Raw genomic sequence first — 19,943 nt, forward strand, 5'->3', positions numbered from 1 at the left:
TCACTTTAGATATTTAGGCTATGTTTTACAATATGTAAAAATATGCAATGTACTGTATGTATGTGTAGGTATATATATATATATATACATTTTTTTAGGTTACAAACTGGTAATTACAAGGGTATTATGCTATAAATGTGGGTTTATGAGGACATTTCTAGTGTCCCCATAATTCAAATCGCTTAAAAAAAAAACGATGTTTTTTTATGCAGAAAGTTTTTTTTTATGAGTGTTAGGTTTAGGGGTAGGGTTAGGGGATATCATGTCTATGGAGAGTCCTCATAATGATAGCCGCACCAACATGTGTGTGTGTGTGTGTGTGTGTGTGTGTGTGTGTGTGCCATATTTATACTACATTGTGGGGACCAAATGTCCCCACAAGGATAGTAAAACCTGAGAAAACCTAACTTGTGGGGACCAGCCAGTGGTCCCCACGAGGGAAATGGCTTATTAAACATACTAAACGATGCTTTTTTTGAAAATGTAAAAATGCAAAAAGGTTTCTGTGAGGTATAAAATCCATCAAATGCATGGAAGTCTATGGAGAGTCCCCACAATGATATAAAAACAGGTGTGTGTGTGTGTGTGTGTGTGTGTGTGTGTGTGTGTGTGAGAGAGAGAGAGAGAGAGAGAGACAGAGAGAGAGAGAGAGAGAGAGAGAGAGAGAGAGAGAGAGATTCGGTCGGAGGGGTAAAGTCTCAGTGTATATCACTTTCCCGACTGGACCCGCACATTATTCAAGGCCGGCGCTTCAAACAGCACAGCGGTTTACTTTTCTTCTGTCCAAATGCTATCCCAGATCCAATTTTAGATAGACGAGGCTTCAGCAATGATGCTTTTAAGACTTTCCGAGTGAAAGAGACAATAGCTACAATTTTCAAATGTGATCAGCGTTACACCAAACCCTGAAATATTGCTATATTTAAATGTATATTATTACATGTAATACATTTGATTTGAGATAAGCATGTCTTTTATACTTGTAAAATGATATAATTAACAACAGCAGCAACAATACAGTATGTTGTTATTGTTATAATAGGGATAAATATTACTTATGAAAAATGCATCCATCCTTAAGTCTGCTTCTACATTTAAAATCAGACTTGTTGTCTTCGTCAAAACACTGTGCTGATTTTAGTTTAAATGAAACAGGCTTATAAAATTAGCATGGTAAGATTTAGCGCAAGATAGTCGTAAGCTACATATCAAACTGAATTCTGCGCTCGTGATTTCAGGGTGACATTAGGAGACAATAATGCAAATGACCCATGGCATTCAATTAAAAGTGTCATGTCCCCTTACTTTTGTTTCATCTTTTTTCTATTTTCCACTAAAATGTTTCAGAAAGAAAGCGCCTTGTGTCCCATCCTCATTGAATTTTATCACTAAATGAAGCATATAAATGATCTGAAAGCACAGCCTGTCGCATTAAATTAAATAAAATAAAGAACAATTATCCTCTCTTTTTCTCTGATCTCCTGCTGAAAGGAGTCTTGGAGAGATAAGGCAGATTGAATTCGGGCTCTCCGTTGAGCTCAAATAAAAACCGTCTCGGAGAAGAGCTACAGATTTAGGGCTATATAATTTCAAATCAGAACTTCTATTTCTCTCTTTTTTTTATTTATTTATTTATTTATTTTATTTTATTTTATTTATTTTTTTTTTTTGCAATTGTGCTTTGTTTGCGACGTTTTATTTCCGCAGACTGCTTTTGAAAAAAGTTCAATATGGCAGAATGTCTGGAATTGTCATTTATTGTCAGGTCTTTGATTATCTTGTTCAGTTTGATATTTTATTATTCATTTTATGTTGCCTGGATTAATATGTTAAATTTATGAAATGATTCTAAAGTCTATCATTTGGTAACTATTTAATATGGGAAAGGTTTAATTTAAGATCAGGTTTTATGTTTAAACGGCCAATATTGCAGAGAATACATATTTTCCCGCCTTTCTATTAAAAGTGCTCCTAAAAGTTGCCTAATTATCATCGTCCAATTCCAAAGCTGAATCTCCACGCTTTAGGGGGCTGATGTAAAACTTGCAATTCGGTTCAATGGAGTATCACCCTAATTTACAGCGGCAGATAAGAGCACAGTCTGTCATAAAAATCTGAGCCCCCTCCCTCGCTTATATTGAATTGCACCTTGGGCAATAGTGCAGAATCGTGAATCTTAACTTCTCCCAGCATATGTTCCTGGCAGATAAGTAAACAATCTGGATGTGAAATGAAATTTTTAATTAATACAGTAATGCCATTACACCTCGGTGTGCAAATCCCATTCCCCATCCCTGCGACAATAGACAAAAGTGCAGGCCAATTCCAATCCTCTGTTTGCACCCCAAACCCAATTGTTCTGCAAGCTTGTTTCGTTTGAGTGAATCCCGTTCTCCATTCAAACGACACGTTTTTTAAATACATAAAAACTTGTTCCCACTGTGTTGAATTCAATTATTTTGTGAATCTTGTCAAATTGTGAAAGAAATATAGACTAGCAATAATTCTTAGCAGGGTTTTGCATGCTTTACTCCCCTCATTTGATGTAAAATTATGTTTGGGGGGGGGGGGGGTGGTGGTATATAATAGAATAGAACAATTGAAACAAACATAACAAGAATAAGAGTGAAAATGTGGTCAATAAAAACGAACTGATTTTTTATTTAACATTAAGCATAAGGGCTAGCCAACCGAAGCGTTCTTTAGTGGCCATGAAATTATTATTATATTTCAATCTATGTAAGTTCAATGTTTATTATATATATATATATATATATATATATATATATATATATATATATATATATATATATATATATATATATATATATATATATACATATATATTACAGGCTTGTAAAATCCACAAACAACGTCATGTGAAGACTTATTAATTAATAATTGTCATTATTTTTTATAAAACATAAATAATTAAACATATCAGCGTATTTCTGTCCGTAAGGTTTTGTAATAATCTAAGAGCAGTACTCGATTTGATCAGTAAAACAGGTGGAACACGCAGAGAGTCCCTTTTGGGTGAAACGTCTCCAACACATCCACACATCAAAGAGTGTGATCGCCTTATTTCAGACACATGACACACACACACACACACACACACACACACACATAAACGCACCTGAGTGCAGAAAGTTTTACACTGTGAACACGGCAACTTATGCATATTTAGAGAAAGTGTTAGCTAAAAAATATAAATAAATATTAAAACTAAGAAAGAAAGAAAGAAAGAAAGAATAAAGAAAGAATAAAGAAAGAAAGAAAGAAAGAAAGAAAGAAAGAAAGAAAGAAAAGGAAAATGGAAACGGTAACTCAGTGGTAACGGTTACGCAAACTGGCAGCTTCTGAATCTGCAGTCTTCTTCAATGTGTCAGCCGCGCGTTTACGGGCGCTGTTCTGCATAAATCAGTGTCTAAGATTTTTAACCTGACGCTTTGTTCAGTTGCTCTTATTGGATTTTTTTTTTTTTTATACTAAATGACATGCCTCATATACTCACACCACCCCTTCCTCCTTCAGTCCAATTTCCAACCTATTGTTGATCTCAGGGTAAATCACAATTCATGTTCGCCCTCAGTTTCCCTAAGCGTCCCGGTACAGTAATTGTTTTGCCATTTAATTTGGACCCGCGGTCCCAACAGAGCATTCGGGAACGCCACGCGTTGACAGAGTTCTTCTCCAATCTATGCCGAGAAGCCAGATGGTTATTAGACAACCTATACCAAAACACTGGACCATTTAAGCATTGCTTATTGAGATGATAATTATTTTAGATATCTAATCAGATGTTTTAGCAGATATAGTAGGCCTGTGTTCTCGTGTCTGTTATACCAAATTTATCTTAATTTTACTGCAAAAATAAAAGCCATTAACTGAATATATAACTGGAAGATCAAACGTCTATAAAACGTTCACCGTACTCTTTTTCTGTTAGGCTACCTTTTGTCAAGACTGCATAGGATCTTCTCCAAAGTGAAGATTCTTTAATAGTTTAAATATGCAATATAACAAGGGTTAAGTATTTTTTTATTTTATTATTTTTTTTTTTTTAAAGACAGATTATCTTTATTCAAAATGTCTTTGCTCGGCAAATGAACAAAGAATCGAGGTATCACACTTTTAGATACATTTTCCTTTCCATTAACATTACATGATTTAAGTTACCATCGCAAATAAAAAATACAACATGAACTGCTCGCTTCAAACTTTAAGATCTTTCTGAAATTAAATGAATGAGTGACTAGCACTGAACCACAGGAAGAAAAAAAAAATGCCAAAATTAAAGATATTGAAAGAAAAGTTTTTTTTTTTTTTTTTTTTTTTTTTCATTTGATACTTTAAATAGACTAATTTTAGGTGCCGGTTTGATCATATTAACAATATAACCCGTATAATATATTAAACGCTGAATTTCTCACTTTGAAATCCCTATAGTCATTTCATTTAAATTTCAGAGTGCCATAAAAAAAATTAAAAAAAGTAAATACAACAGGCTGTACAATAAACATGAATCCCAACCGTTAATTGTGCAAATCAAAGTCATTCAAATAATAATAATATGATAAAAACAATTATCTTAACTGATAAAACAAAAAATAGCATCATTATAGCATCAAATTGTACATAATAAATAAAATTAAAGGCATCCAAATTCGGTAGCCATAATAATAAACGTTTAAACATTTACATTTCTTACAGTTCAGGGCACCTGCTTTACATCTATTCCAAGATCCGTGCTGGGATCCATGTCCACACGGCTCAGTATAAATGTCTCGACCATTCCTCTCTTCTTATGTACATGCATTGCTGTATTCAAGTTTTCAAAGAGGAGACTGTTTTTATTGGCAGAGTCACATAGCAGCGGCGTGTGCTGATGAGTACGGGTCAATCCCACTCTTGGTCATACCTGGGAACAGTATGTAGGCAACAGGCGGCTGTAAACTCGATGGCGACCATGCGGTGCAGTTACAGGGCACCACGTACCCAGGGTTTGTGGGCGATGGGTGAGTGTGGGTGTGCTGGCTGGGGCAACCCAGGCTCCCGAACGCGCCGTTCTGGTATCCCAGAGATGATGCGTAAGGTAAAGTGCCGGTGGCCAACGTGTGCGGCATCTCTGTCATCTTCTGGATGGCGCTGGAGCTGAACTGGCTCGGGTCGAGGAAGGAGTAAGGGGCAGATGTCGGTGGCAGGAACGCACGGGCTTTTTCCGAGCAACCTAAGAGAGAGTCCGTGGCAGAGACCGGAAGTCCCTTCAGGTGATCCGCGTCGCCCAGGTAGGGCAGAGGGAACACGTACCTGTCCTTCTTGAGGAGGTTCTTGGGTTTGCGTCTGGGTCTGTATTTGTAGTCTGGATGTTCTTTCATGTGTTGAGCCCTCAGCCTTTTGGCCTCGTCGATGTACGGTCGCTTCTCGGATTCAGAGAGCAGTTTCCACTCGGCGCCAAGTCTTTTACTTATCTCTGAATTGTGCATTTTGGGATTCTCTTGAGCCATTTTCCTCCTCTGACCTCTTGACCAGACCATGAAGGCGTTCATGGGTCTCTTAATGTGATCTACCGGCTTGGACATCTTCACAGCGTCCGTTTAAAGTTCTTTGTTAAAATAGCCTAACGACAAAAAGTTCTTCCAAGAGAAAAGAGTATTCACCTGTCTAGCACACAGACACGGATCATGCCACTTCTGGAGATCCGTACACAAACGGGGGAAGGGGGGAACAACTCCAGTAATTCTTCCGTGTTTGTCGTGAAGTTGAAAGATTTTTTCGTCTTCAAAAGATACTGTTGGGCTGAGAGAAGAACAGCAACGCGCGCCACAAAATCCAGCGCGGGAGGCAAAGTCTGTTTGCGCGCTTTTTTCTCGGAGGATTCTCGCCCCGCGAAGCACCTGGCTGGGAAATGAGAAGAAGCGCGTGAATGAGAGCCAAAAGCGGTGAGGTTCAAAGGCTGGGCTGCTTCTCTCTGCACGCGATCTGACATAATCGCAGGGCGTTCACGCGCCAACCTGAGCGCCCAATCAGCACAGAGAAACCCACATAATACCTACCAAAATATGTATGTTACAACACAAACAAAGATCGGGGAGGAAAAGGAGGTGACTCTCTTCCCTCCCCAAATCCATTTAGTCGAAGGTCTACAAACGCAGACCTTCAACCTTTTTTGTAATACAACTTGACATCTACCAGCGTCAATCCTTCTGAGACGAATGATGCCTGATGAATAGACTAAACTGTATTTTAAACATTGCAGTTTTTGTGAGAACAAGGGTGTATGTGAGCACTTAAAGTAAATATTTATAGCAGTAGCCTAATAAAAACTACAATTCAAAATGGTTCTGACACATCGAAGAAGCCTACTTTGCTTAACATATTTGATTAGATTTTCTTTATCTTTAATTTTAAAGCAGATTTATTTAGTGTGTTTATTAGTGTTTCATATTATACCATAGTTAGCCTATTCCTTGAAAATGTAAACAACACCACAAATTCTGCGCATATGGCAAGCGTATTCATTAAAACCACAAAGTACATTTGTAAAAAAAAATGTCTGTAATTTTAACAGTAAAAGACTGTAACATTTTAAATATATTTTAAAAGACAATACAGTAGTTTTTACAATAAAATGTTGTAAAAATTACATATTTTATATGTAAAAAGTATGGTTTTCCTGTATAATTAATGGTAACATTTTATTTTATGTTTAACAAGAGAGTACATGTACTTTTTACAGTAAATTATTGTTAAAATAACAGTAAAAAAAATAAAAATATATAAAAATCAGGCGTTCCCAGAATTCGCTGCATGACCCATCGTATTCCATTATATTTTATAGGAATAGTTATGTTTTTTCTTATTTTAAATATCAGTTATGTACATTGGGTTGTCTGTGTTATATTTGATTTAGTTTAGTTAATGTTTTTTGCATAATTTTAATTTCACATCTGAGCACTCTCTCTACATGTTTATTGGTCATTGCTCCTGGAAGAGCCACTATTGGTGAACTTCATGTCATCATGTGCTCTTCTGTAATTTATACGGTGATTAACAATACCTTATAAAGTGAAAAGCAGAGTTCTACAATTTCAAAAGGTTAATATCAAGTTTGACGTTTTTTTTTTTTTTGTTTTGTTTTGTTTTTTTTTTTGTTTTTTTACTGTAAATTTAACAGATTTTATTTTTAATTATTATTAAAATTTAAATTACAACCGTTTTAAACTTTAAAATGTACAGGTTGTTCTGTAAAGTTGTTTACATTTTTACTGTATTTTTTACATAATTATTCTGGCAACCACAGCTGCCATTTTTTTATTTTATTTTATTTTATTTTTTTAAACAACATGATTTTTTATGTATTTATTTATTTATTCATTTGTTGTTGTTTTTTTTTTTTTTTTTTTTGTTTTTTTTTTTTGTGTTAAAATGTCTAAACAAGAGGGGAAATGGGAAGACAAATGGTATTAAAGATCTCTGAATTTAAGCGTGCTGTCTGAGGCAGTTGCCCCCAGGCCAATATTTCCTAAATGAGAACAATTGTCCAAAGCTCTCCTGGGACAGTCTGGGTTGGGGCTTGCACCTGTTTTGCTGCTGTAATCTCATATGTGTCGAACATGCCCATGGACTCTTTCTGAATGGTAACGCCACGCAATTTGGCATTTGAAAACAATGCCAGTGCCTCATTACCTATATCATTACATCCCACTAATAATCAAGAAAAACCTTTTTTTTTTGTTTGTTTTTTTTTTCTATTTCTAACAGATGTTTGCACGGATATTTGTTAAAAATGTTTTATTAGATTATTCTGATTTCATATAATTGCTTAAAGCCTAACATTCATTGTCACAGTAACATGGCCTTAATTGTCATTAGTAATATATATATATATATATATATATTACTAATGACAATATATATATAATGCCGTTAAATACTGCTCTGTCTTTCCCGTGATCGCTCATTCTTTCTCCTTTTATCTGATAAATAAACTCCTTAAGTCATTCACAAATGTCAAGATCTACTCAGGTGTGTAAACAGGAATATGACTCAATCAAAGGTAATGTGTTGAGCTAAAGTGTACCAAACGCTTTAACATGCAAATTTGAGTGTTTAAAAAAGATCAGGGTCCTAATGAGCCCGAGGCAAGCAGCTTGATATATGAGAGGCACGGGTGTAATTATTGGGTGAAATGTATAAGATATGTGATATCTCGTGGAGGGGCCTTCAAGCGTGACATGAGGGGAGATCTGTCTGTAATTTTGCTCACGAGCCTATATTGTCTCCATCGTAACACACGATGGCTACAGCGTTATTTCAGATCTTGAGGTATTAATTGAAAACTTGTTTCATTGTTGGGGGATAAATGTCGTACTCATGTATGCATGCAAATATGTATTACTTTGTTCATTTATCTATTAAATTAATTTATATAATTTATTGGTTTGTGCGTTATTGTTATCCCACTCTATATGGTGGCTGTGAACAGATGCATTGATTGTCAGGCATGTGACCACGGACTAAAACACGGGATATGCAGGAGTTTCAATCTTGCCGCATGCAGGTGAATGTGATTTATTTTTTTTTAGCCTTAAGTAAAGGACATAACCCCGCAAAAAAAAAAAAAAATAAATAAATAAATAAATATATATATATATATATATATATATATATATATATATATATATATATATATATATATATATATATTTTTTTTTTTTTTTTAACTGCTTTTATTGTTGCAACTGTGACTTTACTTTGCAATGTCATAGCAGCATAACTCTGCTCATGCTACTTCTCGGAAAGTAGATGACACATACCCTACCTTTGAATCTCTGCACATTAAATACACGCTACAGGCTTTTTTAACTAAATACCTGGACTTCTTGTTACACATTTATACGTATATAGGTACAGTTTTCACAAACAGCAAACATCAGTATACACCCAAAAATGGTCTTTTAATGTAGGCTAATTTGATGATCAAACTTAATTTCACTAACGATTTAACATTTAAGAGTTAACGATTTAACTTTTTTTCACCCACTTAAATTAAGCAAAACCCATGTATAGCCAAAATCCTTCATGACTTAAGCGAGACGCTGATGATAAAATGCGTCTAGAGAGCATGAAGTGTGTTTCTTAGTAGTGCCGGCTCGAATTCCAACAAGCTTTACCGTTTCACCGCCTCTCAGCCTCCGTCTCCATTTCAGAGCACATCCGAGAGCAGAGCAACTTGAAATCCAGAGAAAACCAGCCTGATAGAAACAGAAATTACAACGGGAATTAACAGAAATTATTAGGGCACACCGCATCTGACACATAGATGATGTACTCAAAGCCAAATGAAGTAAGATTTGTGAAATCAAGCATGCTGCTGAAGGCGCGCGCCTCATTTAATGGGAGTTCGTCATATTGGAGGAGATATTCCGCTTGCGATGCATGGATCGCTTACGTGTGCTAAGTGAACTATTTTCGCCTCTTTATTTGCTTACCGGGGAACTTAAAAACCCGTCAACAAGAGCAACTGTGTGCATGCGTATTTACGTTTTGATGGTGAATATTTGCTAAGGTCTGAAGCTGTGTCTGTGCAGGTTAGATTAACGGTCCGAACTGCTCTCCTAAACAAACGGAAAACTTTTTTGTCTTCTTTCTTTTTTCCGAAATTACTTGGCTGTTCCAGTCCTTTTTCACAGGCGACTTACGACAGCAGAACTATTTTGGTAGCGCAATAAATAAATAAATAAAATAAAGAGAAAATATTTTGTTAAAGTGTAAGTACTCCAAGCATTTACAGGTCGTCTGAGATGCACAAAGTCAGCGGAAGTCGATAAGTGCAAGAAGTCATTAGCAGAGCCCCCGTCAATTAAAGCTTGATGGTAAGCTCAATAGTTGAGTGAAACTGTTTATTGAGATGATCCACCTACAAGAATTCGCCTGCTGTATGGGACGAGCACTATTCATGATTAGTCCACAACTGAAAAGTCAAATTACTTAAATAAAAAAGGCAAATCATACAAGGCTTATTCTAATAGCCTACTTAATGGCTTATAAACGAACAGGGCCACGAAATGCAAAATAATCAGAATTGCCAGAACTTTCCCGTCAAAAACTTTAGGCTAATCAGTGACGATGAAAACCAAGAATTCAGGGGATATCTAAAATAAACTGTCTTGGTGAGGAAATCAATAAGAAGTCAATGGGGTTTATTATTGTAAGTACTTTAGGCTATTATGTATTTATGGTAACACTTTACAAAAAGGTTCCATTCGTTAACATTAGTTAATGCATTAAGTATCATGAACAAACAATTTACAATATATTCTTTGTAGCATTTATTAATCTTTGTTAATGTTAGTTAATAAAAATACAATTGTTTATTGTTTGTCAGTTTATAATGCTTAATTAATTTTAACAAATGAGTTTTTTTATTTTCTAAATGTATTATTATATGTTTAAATTAACATGAACTAAGATTAATAATTGCTGTAAAAGTATTGTTCATTGCTAGTTCATATTAACTAATGTAGTTAACTAATGTTAACAAACGGAACCTTATTGTATAGTGTTACCATATTTTATATCTATGGTAATCAATCCAGTATTTTTCTAAGAGCAAATTAGCAAACTAATGTTCTTTCTTTCTTTCTTTCTTTCTTTCTTTCTTTCTTTCTTTTTAATGGAACATGAAGCTAAAATGAATTATTACAACGACGAGGGGTAAGTTCAATAACAGCAATTGCCCTTAATGTGGTTGTCCGTGTTTTCTCAGTATCAGCGATAACATTGTGTACATCCCACGTGTTCTGTCGATCATGTTTCAGACAGAGTTCGTGAGATGGAGACGGTGGCTGTCCATGGTCCTGAAGCGCTAAGTGGCTTTTTCCACTACTAACTCGCGGTCCCACTCAGGACTCCTTACAAACCCGTGTTGACATTTCAATGCTTTTTATTCTTTTTACATCCCATTTACTGCTGTGATTCTGCTCGCATGATGCTGCAATAGATGTTTTCCCTCTGAGAATTTAGTAGTGTGCTCTGCCAAGAAACCTCTGCGACTATGTTGCATGTTGATTTGTAAGCCAATATTCACCCCCTAGGAATTATCTTGGTAAGTTAAGTTCAGTGCGTAACATTTCGGATTCAACAGCGGAAATGGGAGTCTGATAACAACGGAAATGCTCTCATATGAAGAGCATTTAAAATGTCTGACCTAGTGGGAATGCAGACATTATTCAAGAGCAAGCTGAGTCCCTCTCTTGCTTGGGTGTCACCTCATATGCAGGCCAGAAAATAAATTCTAAAGATGTCTTAAAGCTGACTGCATCATGATTAAACTGCTTTAACAGGCCACCAACAGGCTTAAAGGTTTAACTTTTTTTTTTTAATAGTTGTAATTTTCTATTGTGCAACCTATCAGCTTTAATTTCTATAAAAATAAAAAACCTCCCATTCCTAAACATCTACAGAGATATAATGCTTTTGTTATACAGTAGCTCACAAGTAATAATAAAAAAGACCTATTCTATATAACACTAATAAGAACTAATCTAAAAAATTTTTAAAAAAAAAATAAGAAAAATCACTTGAACTTCATATGTGAACACATGATCTTCACATGTTTTTGTTCAGTCACATGTGACCACATTAAAAGTAATCACATAAAAGATGTGTAGCAGTAGTGTAGTTTAACCAATTAGTCTTAAACCAATGGATGCATATGAAATCCTTGTTATTATACAAGCTAATGCTAGATAGATACTTAAATGACAAAAAGATAGCTACGGTTACTTACTGTAGTTGATTTCTGACTAGAAATAAAGGCCAAATAAAGTAGCCACCATACAAATGAAACCTTTACATTGTCAAATTAAATACTTAAAGACCAATGGCACTTATGAAAAATTAACTGAATCAAAATGTTTTCACCCCTAAGGGTTGGTGTGTCAGCCACTTATATACACACTGACTGTAATGGTAGTTAAAAATTGTTATGGCATATTTTGAGCAACCACTAAGCAACTTTTCACTTTGACTGCCAGCCTCAAAGGTAAAATTTAAGAATATTCTATTCATTGTGAGACAGTGGGTTGAAAAGTGGAGTCTTGCCTCAACACAACCCCCCCATTCAATCACCCTCCCCCAGCCCGCTTCCTCCTCACAGATTGACATTATTTCGCATATTCAAATTGCCAGTGTTTGTTCTGGCCGTGGCTCTTGGCTCCCATTTCTCTCCAGTGTGGAAATTGATTTTAGTCAGCTGTCACAGCCAGCATTTTTCTGGAACCTTTGCAAAATATATATTTACAAAAAATGCTGTTTGGTTAGGAAAAATTTCATTAGCCCACGCACCATCCCGGGCCCTTTTTGGACAGCTATAAGAGTGATGAGCATAAGGCTATTTTGGGGAAATGGTGAAAGACAGGCCATCGTTGCCTCAGGATTGGGCCACATGTCTGGGAAAGTGTCCAGTCACAGCCAGGCCCAGTCCATCTTCAGCTGTTTACATATCTGTTTCCTCTTCCTCATTCACTCCCCATATCAATCTGTGATTATCAATAGCTGGGACCAAGTCCTAATCAAAACTGAAATGAGCATCAGGCAGAAATGTATGACCAACGGGAGACATATAAAATTGACAATTCTCATGGTCAAATATTTTTACAATGTGATTTTTCATGAAAGAACCCAATAAGTGCCCCTTAGAGAATCGCATGCCTTGTGCAAAGGGCAGAGTTAATGAAAAAGGAAAGACAGAGCCAATGATTGAATGAAATATAACAGAATGGAAATTAAAAGAGGTTCAAGGCATTGGTTGATAATGAAAGGAAGAGGGTAATGCTTCAGAGACACAGAAGCAAGCATCGCACAATCATACAATACAATTAGGATTAAAGGGGCCAGGCACAGATAACAGGAGATATGGATGAATTATCCCCCAAAAAGAGAAATGAGGCCTCTTCTCTGACCTTCATTAAAAGGTAGAAAGGCTGGCTCTGGGCCAGGATGACTTGCGGCACACTTTCAGCTTCCTGATAGGTAATTGTGACTCTGAGAGACTGCTAGATCTGCCTCTTGAGGAACCAGATGAAAAAAAGAGGATTGTAGAAAACAAATAAGTAAAATGCATTAATACAATTACACAAAATAGGTCTTTAAACAAGCCTGCAAAAACCACTAACACTAATCTAAAGTACAAGTTTGTCCACAACTGAAAGCCTTAAAGGACTAGCTCACCCAAAAATGAAAATAATTTACTCACCCTTACGCCATCCCAGATGTGTATGACTTTCTTTCATCTGCTAAACTCAAATTAAGGTTTTTAAAAGAATTGCTCAGCTCTTTTGGTCCATACAACGCAAGCGAATGGGTGCCGAAAAAGTCAGCATAAAAGTAATCTGTATGATGTCAGTGGTTAAATCCATGTCTTCAGAAGCTATATGATAGGTGTGGGTGAGAAACAGATCAATATTTAAACCCTTTTTGACTATAAATTATCCTCCCTGCGTAGTCAGTCTCCACTTTATCTTTCACTTTTACATTTTTCTTCTTGTGTTTTGGTAACTTACAATCTTCATCATATCACCCCCTATTGTGCAGAGAGAAGAATTTCTAGCAAAAAAGGACTTAAATATTGATCTGTTTCTCACCCACACCTATCATATCCCTTCTGAAAATATGGATTCAAACACTGGAGTCAAATTGATTACTTTTATAATGACTATATGTACTTTTTGGAGCGAACATTTTTTTGCAACCATACTTGTATTGTATGGACATACAGAGCTGAAATATTTTTGTAATTTGTGTTCTGCAGAAGAAAGTCATACACATCTGGGATGGCATGAGTGTTAGTAAATTATAAGATAATTTTCATTTATTGGTGAACTACCCCTTTAATAAACCCAGATGCTAACAAACTCAGAATATCTATTATTTCACAAATGAACTTCACACAAATTATGCCCTTCTTTTAGAGGCAGACACTTATAGTAACATACATAATTCAACAGAAGAACAAAATACAAAAAAGCATCTTGGGACCAGGTTTAGAACCAAGGTACACAGTGCAGTACTGTAAAAGGAAAGTACAAAGAAAACCAAAAAGGCAGTGATAAAAGAGATTCAATTAAAAGATCTGAATGCCTTTGAATGCAGATAAATTGATTTAGATGAAACTCAAATAATAAACATTGGCATCAAGTGTTGATTGGCACTTTTTATTGGGAGGGGGTTCTGTTATTGCATTGTGAGATATCAGTTCTCCTTTTCCCTTACACTTTTTGATTCTCAATAGAGCAGCAGTTCAAAAGACAATTCTATTTGGCTACCCATTAGAACTGCTCTCTGAAGCGCTTTTCAGATCGCTTGACTTTGAATCAGTTTAAAGTACTCCTGTGTGTTTTTTGGAGATGAAAACCACTGTTATGTTCCGAAACCTTGTTTATTAACTTTTTTTTCGGTGCCTTATGAGCCCAGTGAAAACATTGTTATTTCAGTTAACAGTATTCGCAGTCATGGCTGTCCCACATATATAGCACATCTTGAATATTATACATGCTGACCAACAGTTTTTGGCAGAATTTATAAATTTATCAAATGTGCTTAGTAACATCTAAAATTACTGGTTTTATTCAAAAAACGTAATATAATCTTACTAAATCAAGATGACAAATTAGGTTACACCAATGAAAGTATTTCCTTGAGGAAACAACTGCAGATTTCTTTTTTCAGTGTATTTTAAATGCCCCTAGTGGTGGCCAATAGTCATCCCTCTTCAATTCTATTGCCATAAGAGAGAAAAGTTTACTGTCCATATACATACACTGTGTATAATAGGGTAAAAACTAAGAAACTCACCAAATCTGCTGTCGTGCTGCCGCTGCTATGGAGAGAAAGACTGGCTAAGTGCTTGTCATTTATGTCTAAAATAGCTGCTCAAACAGTCTTTTCAAACACATGATAAAATAAATGTAACAGGCATTCAAATAATTTTTAGAATACAGGTTTACAGCACATATCTACACATTGGCATATGACAGCAGCAAAAATAATTTAGAAAAACAATCATCTTTCAAACTTAATGTTTTATTCACATGAAACAAATATTATGTTGACAGGCTCTGGACTCTGAAGTCTGCATTGCAATGTAAACAAACATGGCCATGGTCACAGCCTATCAATAATTACGTTTATCTCGATAATAATACAATCATTATATAAGTTATATAAATGCATATGTTTGACATATTTGAGGATCTAATAACACATTTTTTATGCAGTAAATAAGATGTTTTGTATAAAAACTAAGAATCTGAAATAAAGGATTGACATCAGTAATGCTTCATAGTTTTCTTTCTTTCTTTTTTTTTAATGATTCGTAGTCTTCCCTTTACCCCGATGACAAGTGTCACAGCATGCCACTTTTACCTCAGACTCGCAATGGCGCTTGTCACAGATTTTACACACACAAATTCTTTAGCTAATTGCATTTATTTACAGTTTTATTTACACAATTGCCACAGAAAAGATTTCTGCTTTTAAAAGAAAACAATTAACAGATGAGGAGATCAGAGAAATATTTTTTTTAATTCTGAAGATGTCTGCTTCATCACCTGCACACACCACACCAAAGGAGGTGGAGGAGGTAAGCTCTTCCTGCTGGAGAGCTACCAACAATTTTATCCCTCCTAGACATCAGTTGTTTGTTTGTTTTTTAACCCTCAAAGTCAGACCCCACCTGCATCTCCCACGGAGGTCTAGTGTTTGAAAATGTTTATAACAGAGGAGCTTGTTGAGGAGATCAGGAAACAAACCGCTACGCCGCAGAACAGCTGGAGAAAACACCACCTGGAGTGAAAGGAAAGCTGGCTTAGTAGGTTCTGACTAATGTAAATGAAATTGAGATTAATGTAATTGAGCTGATATTGTAGTTTTGTGTGATGTACACTGGATCCACCACTGACATCCACCACTATGAGGGACTTGGGATCCCTGGGTCCATTGTCATGTCCTTACTGGCCCCTTACTATTAATAGGGCACTCCACTGATTCCCTGCAATTCAGGATCAACCTGATGAAAGGGTTACTTGAGGAGCACAGTTCACCACGGTATAGGTGCAGTGGGGGCCGTCCTGCCTCAGACAAACCCCCGCGTCTGACAGCCAGGCATTTCCCTTCTGAAGTTCCTCAAACCAACTCCCAGGGCAGCAGGACCAGGCGGCACTGCAAGGTCTGTCTCTTCAGCACATGGAAGACAAAGGAGAGGTGCCTTACAAAATTCATATGTGTGCCGTGCAACACTCCCTTGTGTGTTACTCCATGCTTTGAGGAGTACCACACACTCAAACATTACTGAACCTATAAAAGGTTGTTTAAATGTTCTTTATCGTTAATATTTAATGTTTCATACTGCTTAGTATTATATGTATATTGTTTTTTTTTTAATGAAATTTGTAAGTAGTTCTTATTTGAAATTACCATGGTTTATGAAATTTGAGTTTTTTGTTTAACCATAACTGTAATAAAACTGGTTACATTTTATCATTATTCAATATGTCATTCATTATACCTCTTGATAAAGCAGAGCCAAGTAACATAGTACTTCACATCGTGTAGACTCAGGACATTTACAACTTACAAGTGAATAACACTCCTTTCAGCGTGTTTTTGTTCCATTTTTGTGGAAGGGTAGGCTGGCATTTCATTAGTTTATACCTGCAAAAAAAAACAGATTTCACTTTCTTTTTTTTTTTCTTTTTTTGTGTGTAACATGCACACTGAGTATTTGCAAGTGATTTGCAAATGATTATTTATATCGGATCCACCACAGACATTCACCATTATGAAGGGCTTGGGATCTCTATGTCTGTTGTAATGAACTTACCGACGCCTTATGTGAGGAAGGATACTGGTATACCAGTCCCACATTCTCCCAGCAATGTTACGGGGCCTGTGGGGGCAAACAGGATGAGAATGACCATGATCACCTGCAAAATGACCAAAGAGAAAGCAGAGTAGTAAAGTAGTAAGGTACTCACCAAGTACATGAGAGATGTGCAACACTCCCTTTTGTGTTAGCCCATGTTTTTGTGGAGTGCCACATCCTGAAACCTTATTGAGACTGCAAAAGATAAGGCAATGCTATTATTTATTCATATTATTTACTTACCATCATAATATTTTATTGTTATTGATCAATTTAATTAAAAAAAAAGTCATATTTAATTTAATGAAATCTTTTATGAAAATTCTTTACCATTATTATAATAACACTGAACTGACATATGTCTCTGACAAAGCAATGCTATATGATACTACCACTGAATTGACATGTCTCTGACAAAGCAATGCTGAATGATATTTTACATTACATAGGATTTTTCCCTTCATGGTGAAACATATGAGCAGTTAATTGTAAATAATGACAATGTCTGCCTTCATTGCTGTAATATTATGTTCAATACTATTATCAATACCAAAGCAATCCTACCGTAACTTTAGCTGAAAAATATATCCTATTAAAAATCCTAAAACAATAACTTTTCATCAAAGTGAGCATGAGTGAACACAACAAAATAAACAGTAATAAACGCTGCAATGTACTGAGCATTGCCAAATAGATTAAAAAGGCAGTGAAAAGGCATGATGGCATTGTACAGTATGACAAATCTAATGTCATAAAGAATTACAAGACTGTAGGAAAAACATATTTATGTCATGCGTCTATTATAGTCTATGCATGTTTTTCGGAGGTTTTGAAGTGAAAATGAAGCTTAACATTTACTCTAATGTGCGTCGGCTGTAAAACCAGTGGAATGCAAGGCTCAAGTAGTAAAAATAATGGCAACATAAACTGTGGGTTAGTATGTTTCTTATAGCTTATAGATATTTTAAATTTTTAGAGGTTTTGAATAGAAAATAAAGCTAAACGTGTCCTAGTTTACTCACCTACACTCCTCCTGGCGCGCCAGCTACGAAGTGTCACGTGACTACAAAATGCCTTGTGATTGTCTTGTTGCGTCAGGATGGAATTTAGACGGTTACATGTTGTTACATTTAATTTCAAGCACATAAAAAATAGGGGTGTAACGATGCATCGATCCAATAACTAACGATCCAATGTTATCGATACAACGCCTAAATATCGATATAGACAATTTTTTTAAGATGCACCTTTATTTTAATACTCTCATGTCAGCCACGTCCGTACGCATTTCCTGTCAGGCGATGAAGCAACTTTATTAATTTCATTTCACTTTATGAGTGCTAAATAAGCTTTTCATGTGAAACTACGATGTGCGCAGGGTCTGTGAAGCCAAAATGGGCTCTGCTATCCGTGCGCGCGCGTCAACCGTGCTTCCCGCGGAACTCGAGCTCCAGACCAGTGACAGGATCAGTGCGCGCGCGTCAACCGGGCGCTCTTTAAAATGCGAGCCCTCGTGACAAACGCAGAGCGGCTTACATGCGCGATTAATTCGGGCTTCTATCGATATCGTTTCGCATGCGACCCATTTAAAATTTACATGAGAATTTGCTATTTAAAAGTACCATGGAGCAGTTCAACCATCATGTGAAACGTCTTGACAATGAGGGAAAGAGAAATCACCTGCTGCCCAGCACTAACATCAGTTATAAGACTTTACACATCTACACATCAACACACTAACTTACATTTATCCCAGTTAACTTTAACAGAATTTTTTATAACAACGGTGGAAGTTGTAGTGATGGGAAGATCGGATCATTTTACTGACATTTTACTGATCATTTTATGTTACATTTTCAATAGCCAAATCCCCCCAACACGTCTACTTACGCAATCTTTGATTATAGTCCTAATAAGGAAAAACTGATAATGCAGCCAAAGACAAATTATGAGAAACAGAAAGATTAGTTCACCTCTGGAATCTTCTTATCCGAGTCCTTCGTCCTTTTGTCACTGGCTGTCACGTGACCAAATAAAGAACGACTCGGACCAGAAGACTCGAGAGGTGAACTAATCATTTCTGTTTCCTGTGTGTGCAATGCAGGGTATACGGCTGTCACGTGACAAAAGAACGAACGACTCGGACCAGAAGACTCGAGAGGTGAACTAATCATTTCTGTTTCCTGTACAGCGCCTATGCGGTTTTCATGTAACAAACGGAGGTTGCGCCAATACACATGCGCGGCCAACACAAAACGAACGAATCACTCTCTGAGACTACTCGTTCTTCTAAGTCACATAAAAGATTCGAATGAATCGTTCATTAACGATCCATCACTAAGAAGTTAAAGCCAAGAAAACCGCAGATAGCACAGATAGTTGGAAACAAGTCATGGGTATGTAAGTACTTTGAATTGGATTAAACTGAAAAATAAGCTGCAATCAAACAATTGATGATCACTTGTGTGTGATGTTATTTTTTATATTATTATCTGAATAATTTTTTTCAACATCTGAAGTACCTTATTTTGTTGTGGATGTCCCAATGTGGATACTAAATTTGCTCTTTTCAGAGAGCTCAATAAAATATTCAGATTATATTTTGGTTGCATTTGAGGGTAATTTTTTTTTTTTTATTATTGATTGTGTAAATTAGGCACATAATATCGGAATATCGGTCGCAGGGCCCTGAATCGAATCAAATCGAAATCGTATTGTGGCAGACTTTGAAGTATCGGCAAATATCGGATCGCAGGCTAAGAGAATCAATATAAGATCGTATTGTGATGAAATGTCCGATTTACACCCCTAATAAAAAACTCACGTGTGACAGTCAGAAAAATGGAACGTACGTGCGAAAGGGTTAAGTGTTATATTTTATTCTGTGTTTCTTTCTATTCTCTATTCGCCGAAGCATATTATAGCATGAAATTGCTTCCGCAAATTGACTGTCGTCACTTTGCGCGAAGCTGCTTTCGCACACCGATCGCTTAGGTGCCATATACATGTGAAA

The 19,943-nt window shown here is 36.1% G+C and overlaps 1 protein-coding gene and 1 long non-coding RNA gene across 3 annotated transcripts; both read right to left on the reverse strand.

Annotated features, from left to right (window-relative positions):
- Positions 1-4,055: 4,055 nt before the first annotated feature.
- On the reverse strand, positions 4,056-5,972 carry LOC127448986 (transcription factor Sox-14-like). The gene has a single exon (XM_051712011.1). It carries the CDS (start codon positions 5,583-5,585, stop codon positions 4,869-4,871), a length of 717 nt encoding a protein of 238 aa, XP_051567971.1. The 5' UTR covers positions 5,586-5,972; the 3' UTR covers positions 4,056-4,868.
- Positions 5,973-15,099: 9,127 nt separating this feature from the next.
- Positions 15,100-18,966, reverse strand: LOC127449138 (uncharacterized). Of its 2 annotated transcripts, none has more exons than XR_007898670.1 (5): positions 18,904-18,966; positions 17,043-17,125; positions 16,889-16,954; positions 16,643-16,719; positions 15,100-16,242 (listed from the first exon to the last, which is right to left on the reverse strand). It is a non-coding gene; the product is annotated as an uncharacterized LOC127449138 (long non-coding RNA). The 2 variants fall into 2 exon arrangements; XR_007898669.1 differs by lacking the exon at positions 18,904-18,966 and adding an exon at positions 17,953-18,388.
- Positions 18,967-19,943: the final 977 nt, after the last annotated feature.

The sequence above is a fragment of the Myxocyprinus asiaticus genome, chromosome 12 (genome assembly GCF_019703515.2).
Source record: "Myxocyprinus asiaticus isolate MX2 ecotype Aquarium Trade chromosome 12, UBuf_Myxa_2, whole genome shotgun sequence".
Lineage (NCBI taxonomy): Eukaryota > Metazoa > Chordata > Actinopteri > Cypriniformes > Catostomidae > Myxocyprinus > Myxocyprinus asiaticus.

Excerpts from the sequence above, each read along its gene's own strand:
- LOC127448986 (XM_051712011.1), bottom strand. The coding sequence starts at position 5,585 with ATGTCCAAGCCGGTAGATCACATTAAGAGACCCATGAACGCCTTCATG.